Here is a 26,572-nt window from a genome sequence, read left to right on the forward strand (position 1 = left end):
CTGCTCCTTGGTTCTACATCTCTTTTTAAAAGATAAATCTATCATTTACGTGACTGACTTTTTAATTTGATTTCAAAACCAGTTGTGCTACACTGATTAAGGTGTCATATTAAGAAAGGGGGTGTACTACACATTTACATGTATCTAATACTACTTTGACTGCTGTGCTTATATCCTATAGAATCTTGGATTTATAGTTTGGTCAGGTTCTTGGAAATCTCTGCAGACAGAAACTAGATATAGCAATAAATCTGAAGTGCTTCATAAAACCACAAAAACCACCATTCCATATAATGACACTGTACCAATTAAATTAAACTCTAGTAAAGATATACTCTGAACTGAGGAATGCAACCAAATTACAATACCTTTTCAGCCACAGATTTCTCTAAACAACTTTGTGATATTTCCTCCTGCTGAGCATAAAGTCACTGAAAAAGTGACTGTGAGGATAAATTGGAATGGGGAGAACCATGTGTGTCACTTTGAGTTCCATAGGCAATATATATAAAAATGAATGGAATAGGAATAAAGATTCTTTTTGTTTATTATTTATTTCTGTTAGTTTTTGTCAATTAAAATAAATTTGGTCTCTAACAAAAATAACATAGTACTTCACTTGATTTTTGATAGCTGTTGGAATTCAAGAAATGTTTTGGTCCTTTGGGACAGCACTTGAAATACACAGAATAGGAAGCATTTCATAATAGGATTAGGTAGAAAATTGGTTAACTCCAGTTGAACATGTGTTTCTATGTAAGCAGAGAAATTACATTTGTTTCTGGATGAGAAATGTTGTTAGTTCATCCTAATCCCAGTTTAGGAGACCACTCAAACATTTGTTAAATATTAAAGCATAAACATATGTGTTTACTGAATTCCTCACCTCTCCTATTTTCTCCTTTTACTCAATGAGTATAAAAATTCAAGCCAGATGTGATTGTGAACATGTATACATGCCGAAAGACTTTTTTGTTCTGAGAAACTGTCACTATAAAATACAGTTTGTAAAGTGATGTACGGTATGTCTAGGAAACAGGTGGATAACTGTATTTTGTTGATGTTGATGGCTCAAAATATTTAACAAAAACATTGATAACTTTGTACATCAATAAAGATCAGGAAAACTAAAAACAGTGCTGTCAAACTGTAAAGCAAAAAGCATACTATTAATCACTTATCTGGCAGGAGAAACTACATTAATGCCAACATAACATCATTGCGAATTTTGCCTCACAGTATCAAAGCATAAAAAGAATTATATTCTCACACTGTGCTTCCAAGGACTACTGTCAATATTTATTTTCTGGAACCTCTACACTATTTTTCAACTACAATGGATGTTATGATATAATCTAATCATCCAACCAACACTTTTAAATACATTTTAGGCTGAAACAGAGAGAGAAAAATCATCCATGGAAATCCACTGGGTGCCCTTTGGTGGTTCACTCTTTCAGCTTCAAAAGTAAACAAAGGCAAAACCCATCTGAACAAATCTTACCAATAAAAACCCATAATAAGATCTTCTTGGCATTATCATAAATTGGCAATGACATGAAGGCACACAACTGGCATACTCAGGTCTAAGTACATTACTCTACAAATAGCAAATTTAAATATGCAGCATAAGAAAGAAAATAATTCAAATTCATTTGTTCATTTGTAAACAACTATTTACATCCCTACTCTCTAGAATTAATATACAATGTATTTATTGGATATATATCTTTATTTTGGGATAGGATCTAAAATCAACAATAAAAAAATCAATGCAGTGTAATTTCTTTTCATGATTACTTTCCTCTACTGTTTGAATATTTAAAACACCCAGAATTCAGATATGTTTTGCAGAAGCATATATACATTTTTAAAAAACACGACATACATTTAAGAACACTATCATAAGCTAATAAAAATAAATCAAGAATTCTGTTACCAGACAAAGCTGAAAGGGTTTTTTAATCTTCATGTTTATTTCTGAAAAATAACAGCACCCAGGCTTGGTTCCTATGTCAATAAAGGCGGTTCAGAGAAGGAAATTAAATCTACCTCTCCTCATGTGCAACTGTCTGTACTCCTCTTAAACAATCTCTTCAGACGGTAGGACTACACAAAGAAGAGAGTACAAACTCAAATGCAGCATGTTTCAGTTTATCTGTAAATGTATTGGAAAAGACAACTTTAAGCACACTTATCTAGTTACAAGTAAAAGCTTTCAATTCCTACCCATTTTTAGACACCATTTTATTAAAAATGTTTCAAAATTAACTACTCTCACACCAAGAATACCCTAATTTTGAAAGCAATTTCTAAATGTGCCCTAAACTGGAGCTCTGCTTGAACAACTTGTTTCCTGTTCCCAAAAGATCAATTTTGGCTGCTACTGATATCTGCAAAGTAAGAACAACTGACTGACTGTCTCTTGCTGGGAAAGCATTCTTGATCCCCGGAAATGCTTTTTCCAGCACTCTTCTGGGACCTATCCAGCAGCATTTATCTACAGCTAGTTCCACCTCTTAAATCTACAGCACTTTCGCACAGATCACAAAGAAAGAAAACTACCAAGATGAAGTGCTTCCCTGTGCAAAACGACAATGCTCCTCTCATGTCTGAGCCCACTTCAGCTTCATGTTGAGGGTTTAAGTGACACTGAAACTCTCTGCTATCTTGGCACAGATGGTGATTCTTTCTGTATCAGAAGACCAGGTAAAAACCCCATAATTGAGCAGAAATTTTATATTATAAAATGGGTTGAGGAAATGGACTGGCAACAAAAAGACATAGAAATAAAAATAGAGGCCACCAAATAATTATCATACTTGTGTGTTTCTCAGATCTAAGCTACATTTTTATGAATAGCTCAAATTAAAAAAAAAAAAACCAAACCACTGTAACCCTCTCTATGTATTCCAAAGTTTTAAAATGTATTGTGAGATTAATGCTTAAGCCTTTGGGAATCTTTAGGGAGATTTAAAAAATAGAACAAATGGGGAGGAGGAACGGGAAAGCAAAAATAGTCAATTACACACTCTAAACTTTAAGGAAGTCATTTTCTCATACAGTCACAATCAATTCTAATAAAGAAGAAAAGAGTGGCTGTCTAAAGAAACCAGGGAAGATGAAGATATAACTTTTCAGAGATTTAAGAGACATGTACAGGACGTTTCAATGATGGACCCAATTTCAAAGCAGTCTATTTCACAATTAGGTTCATACTTTTACACTGCTTTATTAAAAATGGAAGAAGGGGAAATCCCTAAAGAGGAACCACTAATACTAATAAGGAACCACAACTTGTAGAAAGTAATCAAAAAAGCTCCTCTTAGAGTGCATCAACACTGTAGAAAGAATGCAGTTTGACTCCACTTTAATTGCTATGATTCAGTTCTACGGAATCATAGGATTTGTAGTTTCACATGTTCTTTAGCATTCTCTGCCAAAGACTGCTGCTGCCACACCAAACCACCAATCTCAGGATTGGTGTCAAACTGCATTCATTCTACAGTTTAGCTGTACCCTAAATCCCCTGTGAACCATCTGGGAGCAAAGAAGTGATCCTAGAATACTAGAAGTGAATAAATCTTGAAAAGGGTACAAGATACATATATATCTGCACCCAAAGAAGTAGTGATCAGTGAGCTCTTTGAAAAGAATGTTATGATTACTAGAATACACAATAGTTAAAAAAAACAGGCCACATCAAACTAATCTGCTATCTTGTTATGACAGATTACCTGGTAATCAAAAATAGAGGAAATCCTTATCAAATTTGCAGATGACATCAAACTGGGAGGGGTCGTGAATAATGCAGAGGATAGAATCAAGTTTCAAAATGACCTGAACAGATTGGAGAACTAGGCCAAAGCTAACAAAATTAATTTGAACAATTATAAACATTTAGACTGGAAAAATGAAATTGAGAGATATATAATAGATACCATAGATACAAGATAGTCGGTTTGACATTAGATTTGTAAAACATTTCGAGAGTAGGGTATCGAAAAAAGATCAACCCTCCAAGGACTCCTGGGAGAGCAATGTACCTTTAATTACTCATCACTGATCTAATCCAACTGATTGCTGTAAAAGGGTTATACCCATGGATTACTGCACACATTTCCCACCATATAATGTGAGAAGTCATAGCAACATGACATCTAGTAGACAGAAAAGAGCCTAGTTCTGGTCAAAGCATAAAATACCAAAGGAAAAAAAAACTAACAAATTCTCCTTATTGCTAGTTGAAAAATTGCCTATCTGATAATCCATTATGTTAAGTACAACTCAGCAGTGACACGTCTATCTTTCTCTCAAACACTGCTGACATATATTATTGGAGCACTATTTTGTACATGTATGAACAAATAAAGCAAACTGTTGTAATGCATGACAGTTACATGCCACTTGGAAACAATAAACACTATCTCATCCTCAGGCTCTCTTGTTGAAATTAATGAATGGTTGAAATAAATGACTTGAGGACAGTTTGGATCATTAATTTTCCCAAATAATCATTAATCCTCAAGCTGCTCCATTGTTACTGCCAGAATTTTGCAGCTGTTGATTAAAGCATTCACATAAATGTCTTCAAATCTCTTTTTGTGGAAATGTGAAGTTGTTTACATATGTTAGATACTGACAGCACTTGTTTTAACTACCCAAAGTGCAAACTGACATTTATTGACTTCCCGAGTTCCTCTGACAAAGTAGAATGAAATTGAATACTAATATGGAATAATCGAATAATGCTGACTTTTTGGATTTTCATAAATAAAGTATTAGAAGTATTAAACAAAAAGTATTAAATGCATTAAACTGCCTTTCTCAAAGTATTAAATTGCCCTTTTAAATTTAAAAGCATGAAATTAGAAGCACGAAATTCTCCTTTAGTTTCAAGATATGAAATAAGATCTGTCTGAACATTCATAGATTATGAAAGGGACATGGCCACCTAACTCAATGACTAAGAAAGTAGTACCGCCAACATTGTTTTCTTCAAGATGTTCCTCTGAAAACAAAAGAAAATTATTTCCTAGGAGCCTCCAGGTTTTCTTAGCTTCAAGTTGTCTTAAAACCATACAATATTGCATATTCATTAAGAACTCTGATGGGTGCTCTGATGAAATTTGTTATTACAATAGATTGAGTCTTTTTACTGCTGAACTCAGAGTTATACAACTCATTTTCTATTTATTTAGAAATGTCTACTGTAATGCAGATCATTGTTTCTGTAAAACCTAACCATTTGCCTAACAGGCCCATAACAATAATTCTGGCTTTCTTTTACATATGTTTTTGAGATATCATCCACATCTGTTTTATAAGACACTCTCATAAACTCATCTTAATGTACTTTTATTGTTTGTGTAGACTGCTTTGTGAGAGCTGTATCTTAAACAGCAACCAATAAACAAATGTTCCATTAAGCATAAATGTCCTGCATTTGACTACACTTTTTCAGTGAACAGGTCAAATGTGTGAGTGTACACATTAAATCACAGCACTTGAAGCATCTCTTCTACATATTCCACATTCAGATCATATTTTACCTGATACTGGCAGACTTTGCTTTCAGGTCGTTCCAGCGTTGGTTCATGTCATCAATGCGATGTTGTAACAGTGCAGCCTCTTCAGAATTCCCTAAAGCTTTCACCATCTTCTGCCTGTTTCCATCAATACTCTTGAAGATGTCATTGTGGGCATCAATTTCAGCCTGAATGTCCTAGGAAAACAAAAGAAAACAAAGCCAAATGATGTGAATTCTGCACTTAGAACACAATAACCACGGATTTACAAGTCTTCTCTCTTCTTCTAATGAAAACATCTGCATTAAGTATACCAACCTGGAAAAATGTTTGTTTCTTGTTGAAAAACTGGATGTGTGCTCATAACATACAGTATTATTTAGATGAATTGCCATGAAATCCCTTCCTGAAGCCTTGGTGGAATCAGTGTTCTTAATATGCATGTGGGTTTTCTGTACAATAAACTTTTTTTCAGTTTTCAATAAAGTACATGTACACATTACTGCATCATATCAACATCCACATTAGGAAATACTAGAACAGATCTTGAAATGTATCAATTACCAGGGGGCAAAAGTTTTCCACAAAGCACAGGGTCTGTCTAAGGAAAAATGACCCCCAAAAAGCTCCCCTACCTAGACGACCTTCTCATCAACCGCATCTAGTCTATGGAATGACCTATCAGAAGAGATTTCAGAAGCTGTGAGAACTTAAGCCACATTTCAGGCAGGCCTACCTACTTAATTATAAATTGTGTACATTTTATTATTATTGGTGCTTTACTGTTTGCCCTATGATATATCCTGCCTTGAGACATGAGGAGAGGTGGGTAACAAATAACTTTTTATTGTTGTCATCATCATCCTCACAAACAATGTATGTAGAATAGTGAAACCGATGTCAGTGTAGACTGGAAATAATGTATGGGTTGAAACACTCTTCATAACTTCATTAGATACCCGAGAAGTGCCCACAATATAAACTTAATAGCCATACTTTTGCTTAAAGTGCCAAAGCCAACTTAAGTTTCAAAAACATGCACATATAGGCACCTAGGCGCATTTTTGACACATTGTAGCTCTCCAAGATCAACCTTACCTTTCCGTTGTCCTCTGCTGGCTTATGGCCATAGTGTGGCTGTCTTATGGTCTGATCTAGGAGCACACCTAAAGTCTAGATACCACCACAACACTGTGACTTTCTTTCCCTTAAATGTTATTTTACCATCTTTTCCTAATTAAATATCTTGTGATGCTGAGAAGACTGCTTGTTGTATTTTGCACCTTTTGGTTGGCTTACATGATAGGCTTTAAATTTTATTATTTTGTATTCTGATCAACACAATAACCTTGGGATGATTCTGAAGCTACATGTGAACATTTTGTTTCTGCAAATAAATAAAATAACATTTCTATAAAATTTAAATTTATTTCTGTGAAATTCTCTAGATATTTAGACATGGACAGCCAATGGGCAGATGCAGCACACAAAGCAATTTTAGCTCCTATAAGCATTAGAAGTTACAAGTTATAAATAAGATTAATTTTTTTCAAAAATTAATCTCTCTCTCTTTGGTGCCATGTCTACGAATATTCATAGACATGTAAATGTCATGTACACCTAATCACCATTTATCCTCCAGAGCACTAAAGCTAGACAATATAGGAATTTATTTCAGACTCAACCACTTGATTAATTCATTTAAATCAGTGGTTTTCAACCTGTGGGTCACCAGATGTTTTAGACTTATAGAATCATAGAGTTGGAAGAGACCTCACAGGCCATCCAGTCCAACCCCCTGCCAAGAAGAAGTAAAATTACATTCAAAGCACCCCCGACAGATGGCCATCCAGCCTCTGCTTAAAAGACTCCAAAAAGGGAGCCTCCACCACACTCCGGGGCAGAGAGTTCCAGTGCCAAAGAGCTCTCACAGTGGGAAGTTCTTCCTAATGTTCAGGTGGAATCTCCTTTCCTGTAGTTTGAAGCCATTGTTCTGCATCCTAGTCTCCAGGGCAGCAGAAAACAAGCTTGTTCCTTCCTCCCTATGACTTCCCCTCACATATTTATACATGGTTATCATGTCTCCTCTCAGCCTTTTCTTCTGCAGGCTAAACATGCCCAGCTCTTTCAGCCGCACCTCATAGGGCTTGTTCTCTAAACCCTTGATCATTTGAATTGCCCTCCTCTGGACACTTTCCAGCTTGTCAACATCTCCCTTCAATTGCGGTGCCCAATTGCCTTGCAAACCTTTTCCCTACAAGAGTTGGTTATTCATTTGAACTCTTCTTTGGTGATTTCTCTCCATTTCCACTTCTTGTGCATGTCTCTTTTGAGTCTTAGCTCAGTTAGAAGTTCTTTGAACATTCATTCTGGCTTATTTGCACTTGTCTTATTTTTTTTCTTTGTTGGCACTGTTTGTATTTGCACCTTGAGTATTTCACTTTTGAAAAATTCCCATCCATCCTTAACTCCCTTGTCTTTTAGTATTGGTGTCCATGGAATGTTGCTCAGTATTTCCTTCATTTTTTGGAAGCCAACTCTCCTAAAGTCCAGAATGTGGGTTTGACTCATCTTAGTTTCAGCCTTCCTTTATATCACAAACTGTAGGAACATATGGTCGCTTGCCCCTAAGGATCTGACCACTTTGACTGCATTGATCAGGTCCTCCACGTTTGTTAGGATGAGATCAAGAGTAACCGATTCCTTTGTTGCCTCTTCTACCTTCTGGACCATAAAATTGTCTCCAAAGCAAGCGAGGAATTTGTTGGACTTTGTACTCTTGGCCAAGTTTGTTTTCCAGCAGATATCAGGCTAGTTGAAATCGCCCATGACTACTATATCTCTTCTTTGTGCCTGCTTGGTCAACTGCTGACAGAAGACTTAGTCAAGTTCTTCATCCTGGCTCGAAGGTCTGTAGTAGACATCCACGATGAGAACTTTTTGAGTCCTGGTTCCCTTAATTCTTATCCAGATGCTTTCAAGCTAGTTTCCCGGATTGCAGACTTGCCTCTCTTCTGCAATGTAATTGTTTTTGACATATATGGCTACTCCCCCTCCTCTCCCCTTGTTCTGTTTTGGCCTTCAACTCCCAGAAATCCTAACAGCTGGTAAACTGGCTGTAATTTCTGGGAGTTGTAGGCCAAAACACCTTGGAACCCACAGGTTGAGAACCACTGATTTATATAAATGAATTATTTCTACCCCCAAGTAAAAAAAAAAAGCTCTCAGATTTAAAGAATACAGCTGCCACGCAATCTACAGGTGTTTTAGAAATTAGCCAACCATGTTCTGTAAAAATGAAGGAAAGCTTTTTATTTTTCAAATACAAAAATGTGTGCCACTGTACAATGAACATCAACATGATTTGTACAGGTGCATTTTAGCATCTGGGCATAAATATTTAAAGAGAAAACTATCAATCTGGAGAAAAGCCATGAGGCAAACACTATATCTCTATGGGATTAATCAGTGAAGATTATTAAAGGAAGCTTGTAGTATTTCAGACATGAAAGGAACACATACAACAAGCTTGGGAATTCATAAAGATTTGACTCTTTCATATTATGTGCACCTTGTTCTCCCAAGTGAGCTTTTAACATAGGAGCCCGAGAGATTAAGGCTATATCTAAAAATGATTTTTTAAAAACACATGGCAGCCATTTAATAATTCACTGCTTGTTCCTGCTCATTTAGGGCATTGTATAATTATCCTCACTAGAAAAAGAAAACAGATGTTAAAATGAAATGTAAGGTCTCTGGGAAATAGTTAATGTTTCAAACCAGTTATTTATTAAAATGAAACTTGGAATTGTTTGTCCCTTAAGATTGTGCATGTATGTGTGAGGATGAATGAGAAATATTTTAATCTATTCTAGAAATAGATGTCTTCATTCCCTAGTCTCCCTCTGCCATTTGCGCTATATGGCACACTAGAAACTAGTTTTTCATCATCAAAACCAAAGTTTTATTTCATGTTGGTGTATAGGCTGTGGAGAAAAATTGTAATGGCACAGGAATTTTATCCAAATGTCTACCACATTCACATGCAGTATATTTTTAATGCTTTAACTCACAAAATTGAAAAGATTTTACACATATTGAGCTACTCTACTCTTGTTTTCATCCTCCATTCAATCACCCCATCTTCCACATATATCCTATGCAGTTTCTTTATATTTAGCTCTTTCTGAATCCCATCAATTCCTGAATCTGATAATGATTTTTTCACAAATATTCAAAACAACTGACTAAAGTACAGTACTAATATTGTCAATGCTGTAAAAGCATATTTCCAGAAATAAATGGTCCTGTATTCTCTCTCTCTAGTTGTGTGGGGAAAGAGGCCACACCTGAGACCATAATTTATGAAGAAATTACCCCACCTTCGTTGTGAAAAGTTATCCCCTCCCCCCAAAAACCATTTAAAATTAGTGGGAAAATAAAGTACAGAATGCAATTAAAAGCAAAGTATGTATGTATACACATGATCATTGAATTGGTAGAGATCTAATAGCACATATTTTCCAATTACTATATGGAAGAAAACTATTTTATATTTGTGGAATAAATATATAAACCAATGCAGCTGGACTTGACCTTTAAAATGGGAACTGTAAAGCTTCACCAACCAGCTTTCCAATGAAAGTGGAGAAAGTGGATGGAAAGTGCACACCTGAGACTACTCAAATTACCAATATTACTTAACCAAGAAAAATCACATTTAAATATTCATCTTTCACCTTTTTCAGCGATAAACACAAATGCTTCCAAAGCAAAAGCACAGCAGTTAAAATACATGTAGGGGATAAAGCCAAGATGAAAAGTATGCTAAGACAGTCTAGTTTTCAGTGGTATCCAAATGCTGTCAAACCAGATAAACAAACAGCTTTCCAGAGAAGCTTTTTCATAATTACTGCTATGAGGACTACCCTGTCACTGTTCACCCAGTTCTTATGGTGCTGTGAACCCCAGAAAAGGAAGACAGAGGTAAACGCCAAGAAATCATTAGTGCTGACCAGGGAGACATGAGTCTCAAACACCACAAAAGGGCTAGAGACTTTTGGGACATATATTCCTGAGGATCTCCCTCTCTCCCAATTAGTCTGCCAAGACACAGCCCTTTGTGAAACCTAAGCTGGATGCCACTGAATAAAGACCATGGAAATTCTAACTTGAGGGATGAAATCCAGCAAGGTGCCAGGACACACACTTCCATTGGCTGTAAACTTCAGGGAGATAATATGCCTTGTTCCTCACAGAACGCAAGGTTTCACTATCTGCCAGGAGTGCTTCGACTGTGCATGGCAAGAGGCTGGCCCATGGTCTCTTCCAACTGTGTCATTCTAAGAAACCAGTATGACTATTCATTTGTTTGATAAGTCATTCCCACTCCTCCAATTCCCTTTCTGGGTCAGTTCTTTTGACTATTTCTTGAAATCAAGATCATTGCCCTCAAGCAGATCTAATTTTTTCTATTATTCTTAAACATTTTTGTTTTGGCAGAGGATGCAATAGTTGAATTTCCACAAATTCCTGAGCCATGCTTGGAACTACAATTTATATATATATATATATATATATATATATATATATATATATATATATAGGGCATACATAGGCAGCACAATCATTCATCTCTAAGGCAAACTCAGCCACTTTTTTGTATATGTAAGCTACCAAAAACAGATTTGTTTTACATTTTAATCATTCCCTTTTGTCACACTTCCCTTCTTTGATTTCCTGTATTATAAATCAAGAACAATTGGGCAGAAAACAAAATAAATCTAAGCAGTTTTTAATCTCCACTAATTTGTTTCCCCCAATAATTCTCAAGTTAAACCACAAAACATGTAGATGGGAATCTGAGGAAACCTATTGTATGAAATAGGGCCAGCATGTTGCAGTGGTTTGAGCACTATGATTCTGGAGACAAAGGTTCAATTCTTTGTTTGGCCATGGAAACCCACTGGGTGACATTTGGCAAGTCACACTTTCTAACCTTCAGGAAAGCACAAATCTTTGCATTAAAACCCCATGATATTTTACCTTAAGGTCACTACATGTCAGAAATGATGTGTAGGCATGCAGCAGCAAACAACACATGGAAAAATAACAGAGAGGGATAAAGGAAATCCAGTCACAAAAATAATCAAAATACTTACAGTAGGATGGTATACATTTCATTTTTTAAAAGAAAGGAGAAAACAATGACTGTTGAGAGTGGCTAACTAGACCTAGTACTATTTTTAAAGACATTAAAATGTTGTATAAGAGATCTGAACCTTCAATGTCTCCAAAACCGTTCAGGAGGCTTAGAATTTAGAATAGAGGGAAGAAACAAAAAGTGCAAAAATATGGTGTGTTTCTGTGGCTACAAGGTGGAGACCACAGGGGCAGTAAAGATCATAAGGGTTAGTTCAATATCCTTTTCCAGCTTGCTGGAATGTAGTTATCAGTTTATTTTCATTTTCACAGATTAGAAGGCCCACTGCTTCTTGCCTCACCTGACAAACCTATTGAATCCTAGTGTTAGAGATCACTGTTTGATCTTCATTTGAAGCAATGGACAAAGTTCCAATGGACAAAGCTTTCCAAAGACATGCCAAAATTACATTTTTACTCTTGACCTTCTTGTTATATGTCCCTATTGGTTCTCTTGAACATGTCAGCAGCTTTCAATACCATCATGGTGCCCTTCTGGGCTGGCTCGCCAGGATGGAACTAGAGAACACTATTTTGCAGTGGCTCCGGTCCTTCTTGGAGGGCCAATCCCAGAAGATAGTGCTGGGGGACTCCTGTTCAAACCCCTGGCCTTTGTCCTATGGGGTTCTTCAGGGGTCTGTTATATCCCCTACGCTCTTTAACATCTACATGAAGCCGCTTGGTGAGATCATTCGGAGTTTTGGGGTGTGGTGCCACCTATATGCAGATGACACCCAACTTTACTACTCTTTTCAACCCAATTCCAAGGAAGCTATCCCAATCCTAATGGCGGTAACAAACTGGATGTTGTTAACAGACAGGGTGATGAAACTGAAACTCAATCCTGACAAGACAGAGGTCCTCCTGGTCAGTCGGAAGGCCGATTAGAGTATAGGGTTACAGCTTGTGTTAGACAGGGTTATACTCCCCCTGAAGACACAGTTCTGCAGCTTGGGTGTTCTCCTGGATTAATCACTGAACCTGGAGGCCCAGGTGTCAGTGGCAGTGAGGGAGCCTTCGCTCAATTAAAACTTGTGTGTCAGCTGTGCCTAGACCTTGAGAAGTCTGATATGGCCACAGTGGTCATTGCCCTTGAACAGACTGCGGGAACTATCGCGGTATCTCCCTTCTAACCTCCGCTGGGAAAATCCTCGCAAGGATCCTTGCAAACCGCCTTCTCCCTGTCTCAGAAGACACCCTCCCAAAATCCCAGAATGGCTTCCGCCCCTCCAGAGGAACAGTGGACATGATCTTCACTGCTCGACAGCTCCAAGAAAAATGCAGGGAACAAAACCAACCTCTGTACATGGCATTCATTGACCTTGCAAAGGCATTCGACACAGTGAATCGCAGCACTCTCTGGACCATCCTCCAAAAAATCGGGTGCCCTGACAAATTTGTAAACAACCTGTGGCTCCTCCATGATGACATGATGGCAACAGTCTTGGACAGCAACAGCTCCCAAAGTGACCCATTTAAGGTGGAATCAGGTGTCAAGCAGGGATGTGTTATTGCCCCTACCTTATTTTCCATCTTCATCGCTATGATACTTCACCTTGTTGATGGGAAGCTTCCCACCAGAGTGGAAATCTATCGGACAGATGGCAAGCTATTTAACCTCAGCAGACTGCAAGCCAAAACTAAGGTCACCACAACATCTGTTATAGAACTCCAATAAGCTGATGACAATGTAGTCTGTGCGCATTCAGAAGAAGACCTACAAGCCACTCTAAACAAGCCACTGTCCTCCCAACCCTGCTCTATGCTTGCGAAACGTGGACTGTCTACAGACGTCACACCAAACTCCTGGAGCGTTTCCATCAGCGTTGCCTCAGGAAAATCCTGCAAATCTCTTGGGAAGACAGGTGGACAAATGCCAGCGTGCTTGAGGAAGCAAAGACCACCAGCATTGAAGCGATGCTCCTACGCCATCAACTCCGCTGGGCTGGCCACGTCGTCCGAATGCCCGATCATCGTCTCCCAAAGCAGCTACTCTACTCCGAACTCAAGAATGGGAAACGGAATGTTGGTGGGCAGGAAAAGAGATTTAAAGATGGGCTTAAAGCCAACCTTAAAAACTGTGGCATGGACACTGAGAACTGGGAATCCCTGGCCCTTGAGCGCTCTAATTGGAGGTCAGCTGTGACCAGCAGTGCTGCGGAGTTCGAAGAGGCACAAACGGAGGGCTTAAAGGAGAAACGTGCCAAGAGGAAGGAGCATCAAGCCAACCCTGACTGAGACTGCCTTCCACCTGGAAACCGATGTCCTCATTGCGGGAGAACATGCAGATCAAGAATAGGTCTCTTCAGTCACCTGCGGACACACACCCAAGACACTAGAAACGGAGGACCATCATCCTCGACCTATGAGGGATCGCCTAAGTAAGCATTGCCCTTGTCAAATTCAAACTGGATTACTGTAATGCACTCTACACAGGGCTGCCCTTGAAGACCATTAGGAAGCTTCAGCTGGTTCAAAGATCTGTGGCCAGGCTACTCACGGGAGCATCGTACAGAGAGCAGTCAACCCCCTTGTTGCAGAAACACCACTGGCTACCAGTTTGCAACCAGGCGTAATTCAAGGTGCTGGTTTTAACCTTTAAAATCCTAAACTGTTAAGGCCCAACCTATCTGTCAAAACCGCATCTCCTGATATGAGACTGCCCAAGCCTTGCAATCTTCTAGAGGCTTTACTCTCGGTCCCACCCCGTCTCAAGTATGGCTGGAGGGTACGAGAGGGAGTGCCTTCTTGATGGTGGCTCCTTGGCTCTGGAATTCTTTCCCTAAGGATATCAGAATGGCTCCCTCCCTGCTTTCCTTCAGAAAGCAACTAAAAACTTTTCTCTGGAAGGAAGCCTTTGGGGAAGACAATGAGTAATCATGTCAAATGGCAATGGATTCAGACTATGGCAAGAGATGGGAGTTGGTTCTTAATATAGCTGGTTTTTAATACTGTTTTTATGTACTGTTGTTTTATATGAGGTGTTGAAATTTCTGTGTGTTTGATTTATATGTATTTTGAGTTTGTATTGTCCTAGGTTCAAACATCATCATATTGTTGCTGAGTGTTAGCTGCTCTGAGTTCCTCAATGAGGGAGAGAAGGCAGGGTATAAAACAAAGTAAATAAATAAATAAATAAATAAAATATATAAAACCTGGCATGTGCTTTTTCAGTGGATGCTGAAGGATCACACTATGTAAAAAAACTGAAAACAAATGGAACTGCTTTCTTCTAGACAGATGTAATCAGGAGAATCTCCATTTGGTCACTGTTAACAGGGACATGCTGTCATTGATAAAGCACTCTGGGCTCTGTAGGTCAAGACAGACAGCTTCCAGCATTCTGAATCCAATACTTCAGTTGTAACTCTGCTATAAATCAGCTCCAATTTCACCTCTATGTCAAATTCCCCTGCTCCCAGCTTCCAATGCAAGAGAGAAGAGCATATTAAATGCCTGCTTTTGTACTCCAGGTTGGGTGGTCAAAAAATAAAGTGTAAGGATTTATATAAATAACACAAGGACTTTTCAAGATGAAAGGACAGTCCACTTTTCTAGTCTCAGAAGACACCTATGACTTTCCCAAGTCCTATATCACAGATACTTTCAAGTGAAGAATACTTGCCTTGAAAGAAAGAATGAGAAAGGATAGAAAAGAAGAGCACACCAAGTGTTGCAGGGATCTAATTTTGTATGATGGCAGACTGCAGAAATGCAACTACAAGACTATTATGTCTAATTGTCTATCTAAGGATCCCACAAACAAAAGTAATGTGTAGGATCCTATCCACTGTGAATATACTAAATGTCATGCCTCCACATTTGCTTGCATGAGAGAAAAGGTAAAGGAGCAAGAGCGATGGCACATCCATGGGTTCCCTTATGCACATGCTCACTTAGGTGGGCAGACTGGGGAGTGATGGGATAGGGGCGGGTGAGGAGCCAGCATGACTGCATGCATTCCCTAGCTCACTCAACTATCATTTTTTGGATTGAAAGTCTTACTCTTGGGCAAAAAATGGTCTATAAATACAGTGACTGAGTAAATGATGGATTTATCATATCAGTATGACTTACTGGAAAAGACAATAATGATTAGTGAGGTAGAAAGCCATAAGAAAGGAGCGACACTACAATACAAGAAGATTGACTTAAGGAAACTACAGATCCAAGTTCATAAAATGCTAAGCGGGGGGGGGGGGGGGGGTGTCTCTTGAACATCTATCATTCATAATGTTGCCATACAATGAAATCAACCTGACAGCATATAATAGTAACATGGACTCAAAGGGCAAGTGATTTGGTCTGTCTCTGCCAAGAAACTGGACTGTATCCAAAGCTTATATTACACATGCATTAGTTCCATCCATCTCTTACTCTCCTCCAGCCTCAGCAAGGAGATTCCTCATCATTAAAAACAGTTTGTCTGACAACATTTTGCAGATGAAAATGATGGTCGAGTACAATATCTTTCCTGGAATCTAATAAAAAAAGTATTATAATTTCTAACCACCAGAATTGCCCATATTCTATTGCATTTACACCAAATACAAACAATCCTATCAACACAGAAGTAGAAGGCAATTTAATTTTAATAAACAAAAAGCTACCCTAATGTAAATGAAATATCACAACTAATCTTTAGCTTTATGAATAATGAAATTAACTTTTTCTTCGTTTAAAAACTATGGCTTCAGATTTGTTGCTCTAATACGGAACTGGTTACCATTAAAGTGAAAGTGCAATGCAAGACAGAGAGAGGTCATTAAAAGCTGGGAAGTGAAATATGCAGACAGCAGATTCAGACATAGTGCCTGCCAACACAGAAGCTCCTTTCCAAACATGTCATTAAAGGCATTGTGCCTGAAGGCTGGCACAGTAAGGTAACAGCTTGCTAACCTTCAGTTCTTCTAGACTTTAAAAATGAATAGATGCAACTACAACAAAGTCCATCATTTGCTAATTACTGCAGGTTCTCAGAAGAACTGAGGTGACTAATTAAAGACTCCAACATACAGTGATGTGGAGCTTATGAAGAAGTAAACCAAGACCAGGACATTCATTATAACATATTTGTATCATGTTACTAATAGTCACCACAACATTTATTTTATTTATTCTTTTTTTTCAATTCCGCCCAAAGATCTGGCATGTCCTTTGTAACTGAGGAGATCTCCATTTATTAACAAATGGGATGAACAAGGAAATGAAACTATCTTCCACAAGCAATACATATGTGATGTGATGCACCTATAGTTTCTGCATGCATGGATTCTGTATTCAAGGAATCAACCATTCATGGCTTGAAAATGGTTTTTTTTTTATTCAAAAAGCAAATTTTGATTTTGCCACTTTATATAAGGTCACAATTTTACTATGCATTTGTATCTACCAGATCTTAAGCATCCACAGGTTTTAGTATTCATGAGTGTAGTGGTCCTAGAACTAAACCACAATAAATACCATTGTGCTATTCCATAAAACTGGATCTTATCTTATCATCCATTATGTTAAATTCTCCACCTTATTAAGCAGAGCATTACAATCACTAATGCCAAGATATACAGGCAAAATGATTTTAAATGCAGTACAGTATGCAGGATTATAAGGAAGTACATTATTAGTGATAAACATTTATTCAATTGAAGTTTTTAAAGACTCAAGGAGGAAAGTTTATCTTTTTGTCAACTTTACAACATAGTTGTCATGGAAAGAAGCTAAGATTGTTGGAATTTGTTGCATGTCAATCCAGAATGGAGTTCTAGGCAAATAAGAGAAAAGAATACATTTCAACAAATATATAAATACAAAACCAAAGTATCCACAGTTTCTCATTTAGTTTTTCCTTTAAGGTTTCATAAAAGAAGGTGAAAAAGGTAAAGGCAGAGATGGAGAAAACAAAGTTCCTGTTGCATAAAACTGCTGTGCTGCTTCCAAATTTCTATTTTTCTTTCTTTCTCCCTCTCATCCTACCATAAATACTTTCAGCAAAAAATTATGAAGCACTTTCAGCAGATGCCAAGCAGGAATGACATCACTTCCTGAAAAGGGCCCTTATTTTCATACTTGGAACTGGCTCAACACTTCTGTTACTCATTAAGAAAGCAAAGGGAGGGGTTTCATAAAGTGAACAGCTACACCAACACCACCAAAGGGGAAGAGGAGAAAGGCATACATTTCTAGACTATGGATTCTTGCAAGGAAAGAGAGAGTTTTCCTTCTTTTTAGAGAAAAACGAGGACTTCTTACTTGCCTTCTTCATACCTTTTCAAATGCTGTCAGCACTTCTCGCAAGCTGAAGTTCAGGCCAATCATTCTTCACTGTCCCTTTGACATCTACATCTTCCTAATGAAGGTTTTCAGATCAACAGTCCATTGCCATAAAAGATAGGCACACCTATAAAAAAATCCCTAGACCTCTCAAAAGTCCTTTGAAAAATCCTGATCATAACATCCCTTGTGCTCTGCCTTCTTTCAGTGGCACTTTAGACAGCAACATTTTGTTGCCCCATTGTACCTCTTCGTTTCATGCTGAACAATTTGAAATATCCGTAATGCTGCTGGTTCTACTACCTGGATTTCTTGATGCTGGCATGACTTCCTCATCGCACCAGACCTCCTAGGATTCCTTTTGGCTCAACTCACTAATGACCTACAGGCCTGCAATGGTTTCTCTCCTGGGCCCCAAAGCTTGATGTTTGGTCTCAACAGCAAATGACGTTGTGTCCTTGCGGTACATAAGGGAGAGAGAGAGGTACTGTCCCAGTGTTTCCTCAACTGCAAAAATATAAATTTGTACGATAACTAACTTCTGCCAAAGTTAAAAGCAGGAAGGAAGCAGTTCACTTAAGCCTGAAGAAAAAAAAAAAGGAGGTAATACTAAATGTTGGGGAATAAACTACCCTTTCTGTCAATCTCTCTCTCTCTCTCTCTCTCTCTCTCTCTTTCTTCCCCAGCAGACTTTTCTTGCTATGATAATTACCAAGCCAGTTTCACTCCATTTCCCTCTGCCTGGCTAGCCTAGGGGATGCTGTGCTGCTTTCCACTGGAACACAGGGAAAAGGCAAAGTTGTTCGTTTTGTTCCTGTAAAAGTCCAGGACGAAAACCCACACTGAAGCCTCTAACTTTCCCTGGGAATCCTGTCCTTCCCATTCCTCTTCCAGCTCTGACAACAGCATGGCAAACCAACCCTAGGATTTGTTTATTATTTCAAACAGCATCCTCCTTTCCAGGCACCCTTTGCTACCCTCTGGAGCTAAGCACACTCCCACTTCCTGGAGGCCTCCCTCCCTTGCAAAGGGAAAAAGTTTTAATACCTATAGAGAATGGAAAATCCTGGATCATTGAGAGTGCCTGTTATTTTACAACTTCTCTCATTCGTTTCTTCCAAGCCCTGTTTCTACCCAGTATCCAGTCTCTCTCTTTCTACCAAGTCAGTTCTGAAAAGAAATAACCAATCTTTTAAAACAAAGGAAAAACTTTACTGGCTTAAAAAAAAACCTGGCTAAAGTAAATGCTGTGACAAAGCCTGCTGCTATTCTGTCCCCATTACCTGAGTCTCAACTCTCACAAATGTTTTCATATGAGGCCTTTCACTTTCCTTTCAGCAGGAAACCTGACACCTGGCATTTGGCTACCAGGCAATTTTGAAAGAAAAAAAAAGGAAAAAAGGACAAACAGAAAGAACTTGCACTTGAAATAAAAAAGGTTCCTATTTTAATTATTACCAGTGTTTGCTTTACATCATATGGGAATGTGCTGGCAGAAAGCTTCAATACATTTCCCAGAAAGTAGTTAATTTCTGGAAACTCAGCAACCATGAAGCCTCCCAGCATTTTGACTTTTAGTCAGAACATTTTTAAGCCTACCAGTGGTTTTATTCCATCTCTCCAGAATGTAGGATAAAAATTACTTTTTTTGACTAGGACTCCTAAAATCTACAGCTAGTTTGGCCAGCATGGGTGACCTCAATGGTTGTTATCCAAAACTCTCCAAAACAAGCAATGATCATACTCAGAGGACTACTGCTTTCAAATCATGCTATAGAAGATTTAGTAAAATACTTGAAAATATTAACTGTTCTGGGAACATTTGCTTTGTAGAAGAATAGGGGAGATTTATTTTTACACTTAAAGTACTGCATAAATCCCAAGAATTTCATTATTCTGCCTCAGCAAGACAGCAAAGGTATCCGTAGACATGATGCTTTTTGGTCCTTTCCCATATTTATGGGAAAGCACTTGGAGAACTCTTGAAAGGTTTGAACAATTCTGGCTGCCATTACAAACATCCAGGCAAAATTAGATGTCTCAAACCCATCTCACTCTGCATCCTGTTTCAAGACTCTTATAAAAGAAACAGTATCGTTGTCTCTGAATATTGTATGCAGTGGAAACACATTCTATTTATTTATTTATTTATTTTATATACCGCTCTTCTTCCGCAGGGGGACCCAGAGTGGTCTTACATAATGGCAAGATTAATGCCACATATAATACAAAATATAATAAAAACCAACAATCGTAAAAACACACTTAAAAACCAATATCATACCCAATTAAAACAGTAAAACACTGTGTGACCATTACAACAGGGCCAGTAGCACTGGGCCAAAGGTCAGAGCCCGTCTGTATTCAACTTCACATTAATCCAACAAACACATCAGGTTATATCAACTTGTATCCTAAAATGGGCCAAAAGCTTGGGCCCACATCCAGGTCTTCAGCTGCTTCCTAAAAGACATGAGTGAGGGGGCTTCCCCAATCTCCCTTGACAAGGAGTTCCACAGCCGCGGAGCCACCACCAAAAAAGCCCTATCTCTTGTCCCCACCAAATGCACCTGTGACGACGGCGGGACCGAGAGCAGGGCTTCACTCGAAGATCTTAATCTGCGGGACGGCTCATAGGGGGAGATACATTCGGAGAGGTAAGCTGGACCAGAGCTGTTTAAGGTTTTGTAGGCCAAAGCCAGCACTTTAAATTGCGCCTGGAAGCTAACAGGTGGCCAGTGGAGCTGCTTCAACAGAGGCGTTGTATGCTCCCTGTACGGCGCTCCAGTTAATAACCTGGCTGTGGAATGTTGGACTAGTTCCAGCTTCCGAACAGTCTTTGAAGGCAACCCCACATAGAGCGCATTGCAATAGTCCAAACGAGATGTAACAAGAGCGTGGACCACCGTGGGCATGTCAGGCTTCCCAAGGTACAGGCGCAGTTGGCGCACAAGTTTTAGTTGTGCGAAGGCCCCCCTGGCCACCGCCGAAACCTGGGGTTCCAAGCTCAGCGATAAGTCCAGGAGGACACCCAAACTGCAAGCCTGCGCCTTCAGTGGGAGTGCGACCCCATCCAGCATGGCCTGTAACCCTATACCCTGTTCGGCCTTACGACTGACCAGGAGGACCTCTGTCTTGTCTGGATTCAACTTCAATTTGTTCACCCTCATCCAGTCTGACACAGCAGCCAGGTTCAGGATCTGGACAGCCTCCTTGGACGCTGGAGAAAAGGAGTGATAGAGCTGGATGACACCGAACTCCAAAACTCCGGATGATCTCACCCAGCGGCTTCATGTAGACGTTAAACAACAAAGAGGACAGTACTGAACCCTGTGGGACTCCACAAGACAATGGCTGTGGGGTCGAACAGCTGTCCCCTATCAACACCTTCTGGGTACGGTCCTCGAGGAAGGACTGGAGCCACTGCAACGCAGTACCCCCAAGGCCCATTCCAGCAAGGCGACACAGAAGGATACCGTGGATTCTAATCCACAGAAGATCATGCTACAGTACATATGTTAGACTTATGGATGAATTTTCACTATGTTTCAAAAAGCACCCCCACTGGCCTAAACTGGCTCAATGACCACTTCAAATATGATGAAACTGCCTTCATCATACCATACAGCAGGGATTCTCAAACCTTTTCAGCTGTGGAGCCGTTTTTGAAGCAAAAGTGAAGCCCCAAGAAATGTTTATATATTGTATTATATATTATATTATACATAATGTGTGTGTGTGTGTGTGTGTGTGTGTGTGTGTGTATCAGACACAAGCAAACTTTTTAAGAACAATTTTAACCAACATAAACATATCAATATTTCAATGGAATATCCCAGGAGTCTTCCACTGCAACACCCTTCTGCAATGCAGGAAAAGCACAATCTACCAATGTTAATCCTTTGTTGCACTGAATAGCCTTGCAGCTTCAATGCTTGGCTGTGTTATACCTAGGGGAATCCTTGTTTGGCGAGCTGGAGTAGCACCCTCAATCAAAGAGCCGCTTTGAAGCCTGACTACTTCCTTTGCAAGGGAATCGTTGTTTGGCCAGCTTGAATTGCACGGAATAGTCTTGCAGATTAAAAGCCTGGCCGCTTTCTACATAGGGACATCCTTGCTAGGCCAGGTTGAATGGGATGGAGTAGCCTCGTGGCTTCAAAGCCTGGGGGTCTTCTACCTAGGGGAAATCTTGGTTGACCAGGTTGAACAGCACTGAATAGCCTTCCTGCTTGCAAGCCTGGCTACTTTCTACCTTACAGAATCTTTGGTTGGCCAGTTTGAACAGCAAGTATGAATACTGCAATTAGTCACCTTGATTAGTATTCAATGGCCTTGCAGCTTCAAAGCCTGGCTGCTTCCTCCCTGTAGGAATCTTTTGTTGGGAGGTGTTAGCTGGCCCTGATTGTTTCCTTTCTGGAATTTCCAAGTTCCCTGTTTTCAGAGTGTTGCTCTTTATTTACTGTCCTGGTTTTAGAGATTATATTGTTCTGTATTATTATACCTCAGTAATTATTATATATTATATTTATAATCTTATATTATCTGCGTAGAACTGGATTATATGAGGCCCCTTCTACACAGCTGTATAAAATCCACTCTGAACTGGATTATATGGCAGTGTGGACTCAAAATAATCCAGTTCAAAGCTGATACTGTGGATTATGTGCTTTGGCATTCTGGGTTATATAGCTGTGTGGAAGGGCCTGGAGTCTACACTGCCATATAATCCAGTTCAAATATGATAATCTGTATTTTATAGGCAATGTGGAAGAGGCCTAAGTGCACTCTGCCTGTCCCCTGGGTGCCATTTTGGCTGAGGGAGTTGCTAGGACACAAAGGGGGTGGGGCCTAAAGGCAGCAGGGGCATAAAGGCAGCAGGGTCTACCTTTTTGACTGGCAGTTAGAGGGAGAAAGGCTCTTCCTCATCCTCTGTAATTTGGACTATTTTTCTAGGATTTTTTTTTATTGAATGACATAGATTGGATGACTATGTATTTTGTGGCCAAATCTCGTATGAATTGATTCAGCCATTTTGTTGTTTAAAGATAAAGATTTCCCCTGACGTTAAGTCCAGTCGTGTCCGACTCTAGGGGTTGGTGCTCATCTCCATTTCTAAGCCGAAGAGCTGGCATTGTCCATAGACACCTCCAAGGTCATGTGGCTGGCATGACTGCATGGAACGCTGTTACCTTCCCGCTGGAGTGGTACCTACTGATCTACTCACATTTGCATGTTATTGAACTACTAGGTTGGCAGAAGCTGGAGCTAACAGCGGACTATCACTCCGCTCCTCAGATTCGAACCTGCGACCTTTCGATCTGCAAGTTCAGCAGCTCAGCGCTTTAACACACTGCGCCACCGGAGGCTCTTTTGTTGTTTACTCCATGGGAAAAATGCACATTACATATTTATATATATAGAAGAAGATATACCAAGGCACAATATTGCCATCATGTCACCTTTAATGATATATCGGAATGGCTACTTAATACAGCCTACTGACCCCAGTTTCTCTTTTTTTCATGTTTGTTTGGAATGACTAAGTAATACTTAAACAATGGTGCTTCCCTACCAAGGTTTATATAGTCGTAACAATAAACACAATCTATAGATGGTAAGATTGGGAGTGGCAAATCCCTGGTTACACAAATGTTTGCAGTTGTCATCACAGTTCTGTAGGATTTCACTCAAATGTTAAAGAAACTCTGGATCACAATCTCTTTAGCAAAATACAAGAAAATGCAGTAAGCATCATTATGCTTCAGACCGGGATGGAAAAACAATATGCTATAATTCATGAGAAAGGCAGGGGGAAGAAATAAGAACAGTGATAGTAAGAATACACAGGACTACATAGCCCTTCCTGTCCTCCTATCGGGCTGTCTCTACAGAGGGGTAAAAATAAGAAACCAGAGAACAAGCCTGGGTCTATTATATTTATAGTGATCTAGAGGAGGGTCATGAAAAATTCAGAATGTAGAGTATTTTCATCCCAGGTCTAATTCATTCCTCTGTAATCACAGAACAACTACGACAATGGGTGTCTATGTCTACACACCCACCCATGCCAGAAAACATTTAGTTTTTATAGTGAAAAAGAAAAGCAGCACGTAAGAAAAAACAGACCTTACAAAGATTGAAGACATCAAACAAAGCAGCTCTAGTAAGCTAGCAATCTGTAGGTTTAAGCACTTCTGCAAACACATTTCAGCTAATCTTCTAGGGATGAAACTGTCTTAACCACCACAAGTAGTACCATATGAAAGCTTACATTCAAAAATGTTTTTGCTCAGTGGATTTTGCTATCAAGTTTATATAAAGGATGAAGCAAGAATGTTCTGATGCAATGATTGCATTCCTCACTAATACAGCTTGAGTATTCCTCATTCAAAATGCTTGAATCAGAAGTGTTTTGGATTTTTATGGAATTTGGAATACTTGTATTTGCATATACATACATAATGAGATAACTTTGAAATGGAACTCAAGTCTAAACACAGAATTCATTTATGTTTCATATAGATCTCATGCACATAGCCTGAAAATAATTTTATACAGAATACAGTGGGGGGGGTATTTAGTCAGATACCAATTTTTGATACAACTTTTGTTATGGACCAAATACTTATTTGCAAATAAATTCGTGAAAAATCAGACAATGTGATTTTTTGGATGTGTTTTCTCATGTTGTCTCTCATAGTTGAGGTATTATAGAACACAAAAGTAAAATCAGGAAACATTCTACTGATTCAATTTTTTATAAACATTTTTATAAACATTTTATAAACACAATCCTGAATCACTCCGGCTCCAGGTTCTAGAAGTTGTCACACCCTCCAAAGGCATAGATTTCCAGACGAAGCTCTTACAGCGTGAATCTTTTTGGATTTTCACACTCCAAACGGAACATCCGAAGGGGTTGAACAATACCAACTCTTATGACAGTTTCTTGTAAAGATTGATAGTCTTCCTTTAAATGTGACTCTGGAGTAACAGCAACTACATTACTTTACAATCACCTGGCCATTGTGCTTGCCATTTAAGAGTGAAATTAGTTACTCAGCTTCATACTCACATTGGAATCAAACTGTTTGCAGAGTATGCGTGTTAAAACTTAGATCTTTCTGTGAATATGACTTTTACATTATCTTTGTTGTATTGTGTATGTCTCATGTAACTATATGTATTATAAATAACTGGTAGCCACTATATATGTTCCCTATAGGATCCACATTAAAAAAACTAAAAAAAAAAAAACTGAAAAAAGACCACAATCCACCTGATGAAGACTCTTTTGAGTTGAAACCGGTTGTGGTTTTGGAGTCTACTATCCATAATAAAGAAACAAGAACAATCATTATATATAAGAAGAGGACTCCGTTTGTATATTTGGAACAATTAAAGAACTAAAGAACATTTATTGCTTATGAGAAGAGGAGTAAATTCATCCTTCAAGAGAAAAATATTGTTTTTACTGTGAATGTAACAGTACCTCACAACCTCTGAGGATGCCTGCCATAGATGTGGGCGAAACGTCAGGAGAGAATGCTTCTGGAACATGGCCACACAGCCCGAAAGACATACAACAACCCAGTCCTTTGTTTGATTGTTTAGCAACACCTTTTGTATCTGTTTTCATATTGTTGTATTGAACTAAATGTAGGTTTAATGATTTCTGTATTACTGTAATAGTGGATACTTGTCTTTGTAGTTCCAGGGAACCCATTTTCTTTTCTTTTTTTAAATACTTCCCCCCCCCCACTGTATTTATAATATTTTGTGCTGGAGATAAACGTGTACCATCAGAAAGCAAAGTGGACAATTCTGAGTTTCAGATTTCAGAATTCTGGACAAGGCTGTTTTTTAAAGGCTTCGCTGATATTTTTATTTCTGGAATATATATATTTCAGCAAAAAATGCCACAACAACAAAAATGATTCATTTTACAGTATAAATCAATAATTCAATTGTGATTTCAATGACTACTCTACATCCTTCAACAAATGGATCCTGAGTTTGTTCAGAAGCTCTGGCAGGGGAGTGCAGCTATAATGTACCCTTAATTAAAGACTGGTACACTCTTTCTATCTGAGATGGTTATCCTCTTCCACTAAGCTCACTACTTCAAGAGAGATGGTCATGGAGCATCGAGGAAAAGCAGACTCCAACCTATTCAGGCAGATGGCTTGAATCAACTCTGGGGATCAGTGGGGTGACAGATATCACAAACAGACACCCTCAGATATGGTTTATTACTATAATAAATGTATATGTCTGGTATTTCTTAATATAAATCAATCTTCAGAAACTATTTATATATTTGGGAACTACAAATTCATAGGAGCTACAAGGGTGATATTTCCAACCTATATAATGGCTACTACGGTATAAAATACAATTAAAGGGTGGGGGGAGAGATCCAATGTACGTATCAGGACCCTATCACTGTGTAGTCAATATCACTAACAAGGGGTTTGTTGTTGTTTTTTGCTTTATAGCCTATATGATGTAGGTTCAGGTACCAATGGTTTCACACCATCAAACTATACCACACAATCTGCACATATGAAGAA

General features: G+C 38.8%; 1 protein-coding gene across 5 annotated transcripts in view; it reads right to left on the reverse strand.

The window, feature by feature from the left end:
* Positions 1 to 26,572, reverse strand: part of utrn (utrophin) — a 456,383-nt gene that overhangs the window by 141,458 nt on the left and 288,353 nt on the right. For 4 of the 5 annotated variants that reach the window (XM_062977769.1, XM_016998724.2, XM_062977776.1 and 1 more), the window contains one exon: positions 5,553 to 5,725. In XM_062977769.1, coding sequence (XP_062833839.1) covers positions 5,553 to 5,725 — 173 coding nt within the window. Of the gene's footprint in view, positions 1 to 5,552; positions 5,726 to 17,993; positions 18,847 to 26,572 lie in introns of those variants that run through there. The other variant, XM_062977782.1, reaches the window with a different exon arrangement.

This window comes from Anolis carolinensis, chromosome 1, assembly GCF_035594765.1.
Source record: "Anolis carolinensis isolate JA03-04 chromosome 1, rAnoCar3.1.pri, whole genome shotgun sequence".
In the NCBI taxonomy this organism is placed as follows: Eukaryota; Metazoa; Chordata; class Lepidosauria; order Squamata; family Dactyloidae; genus Anolis; species Anolis carolinensis.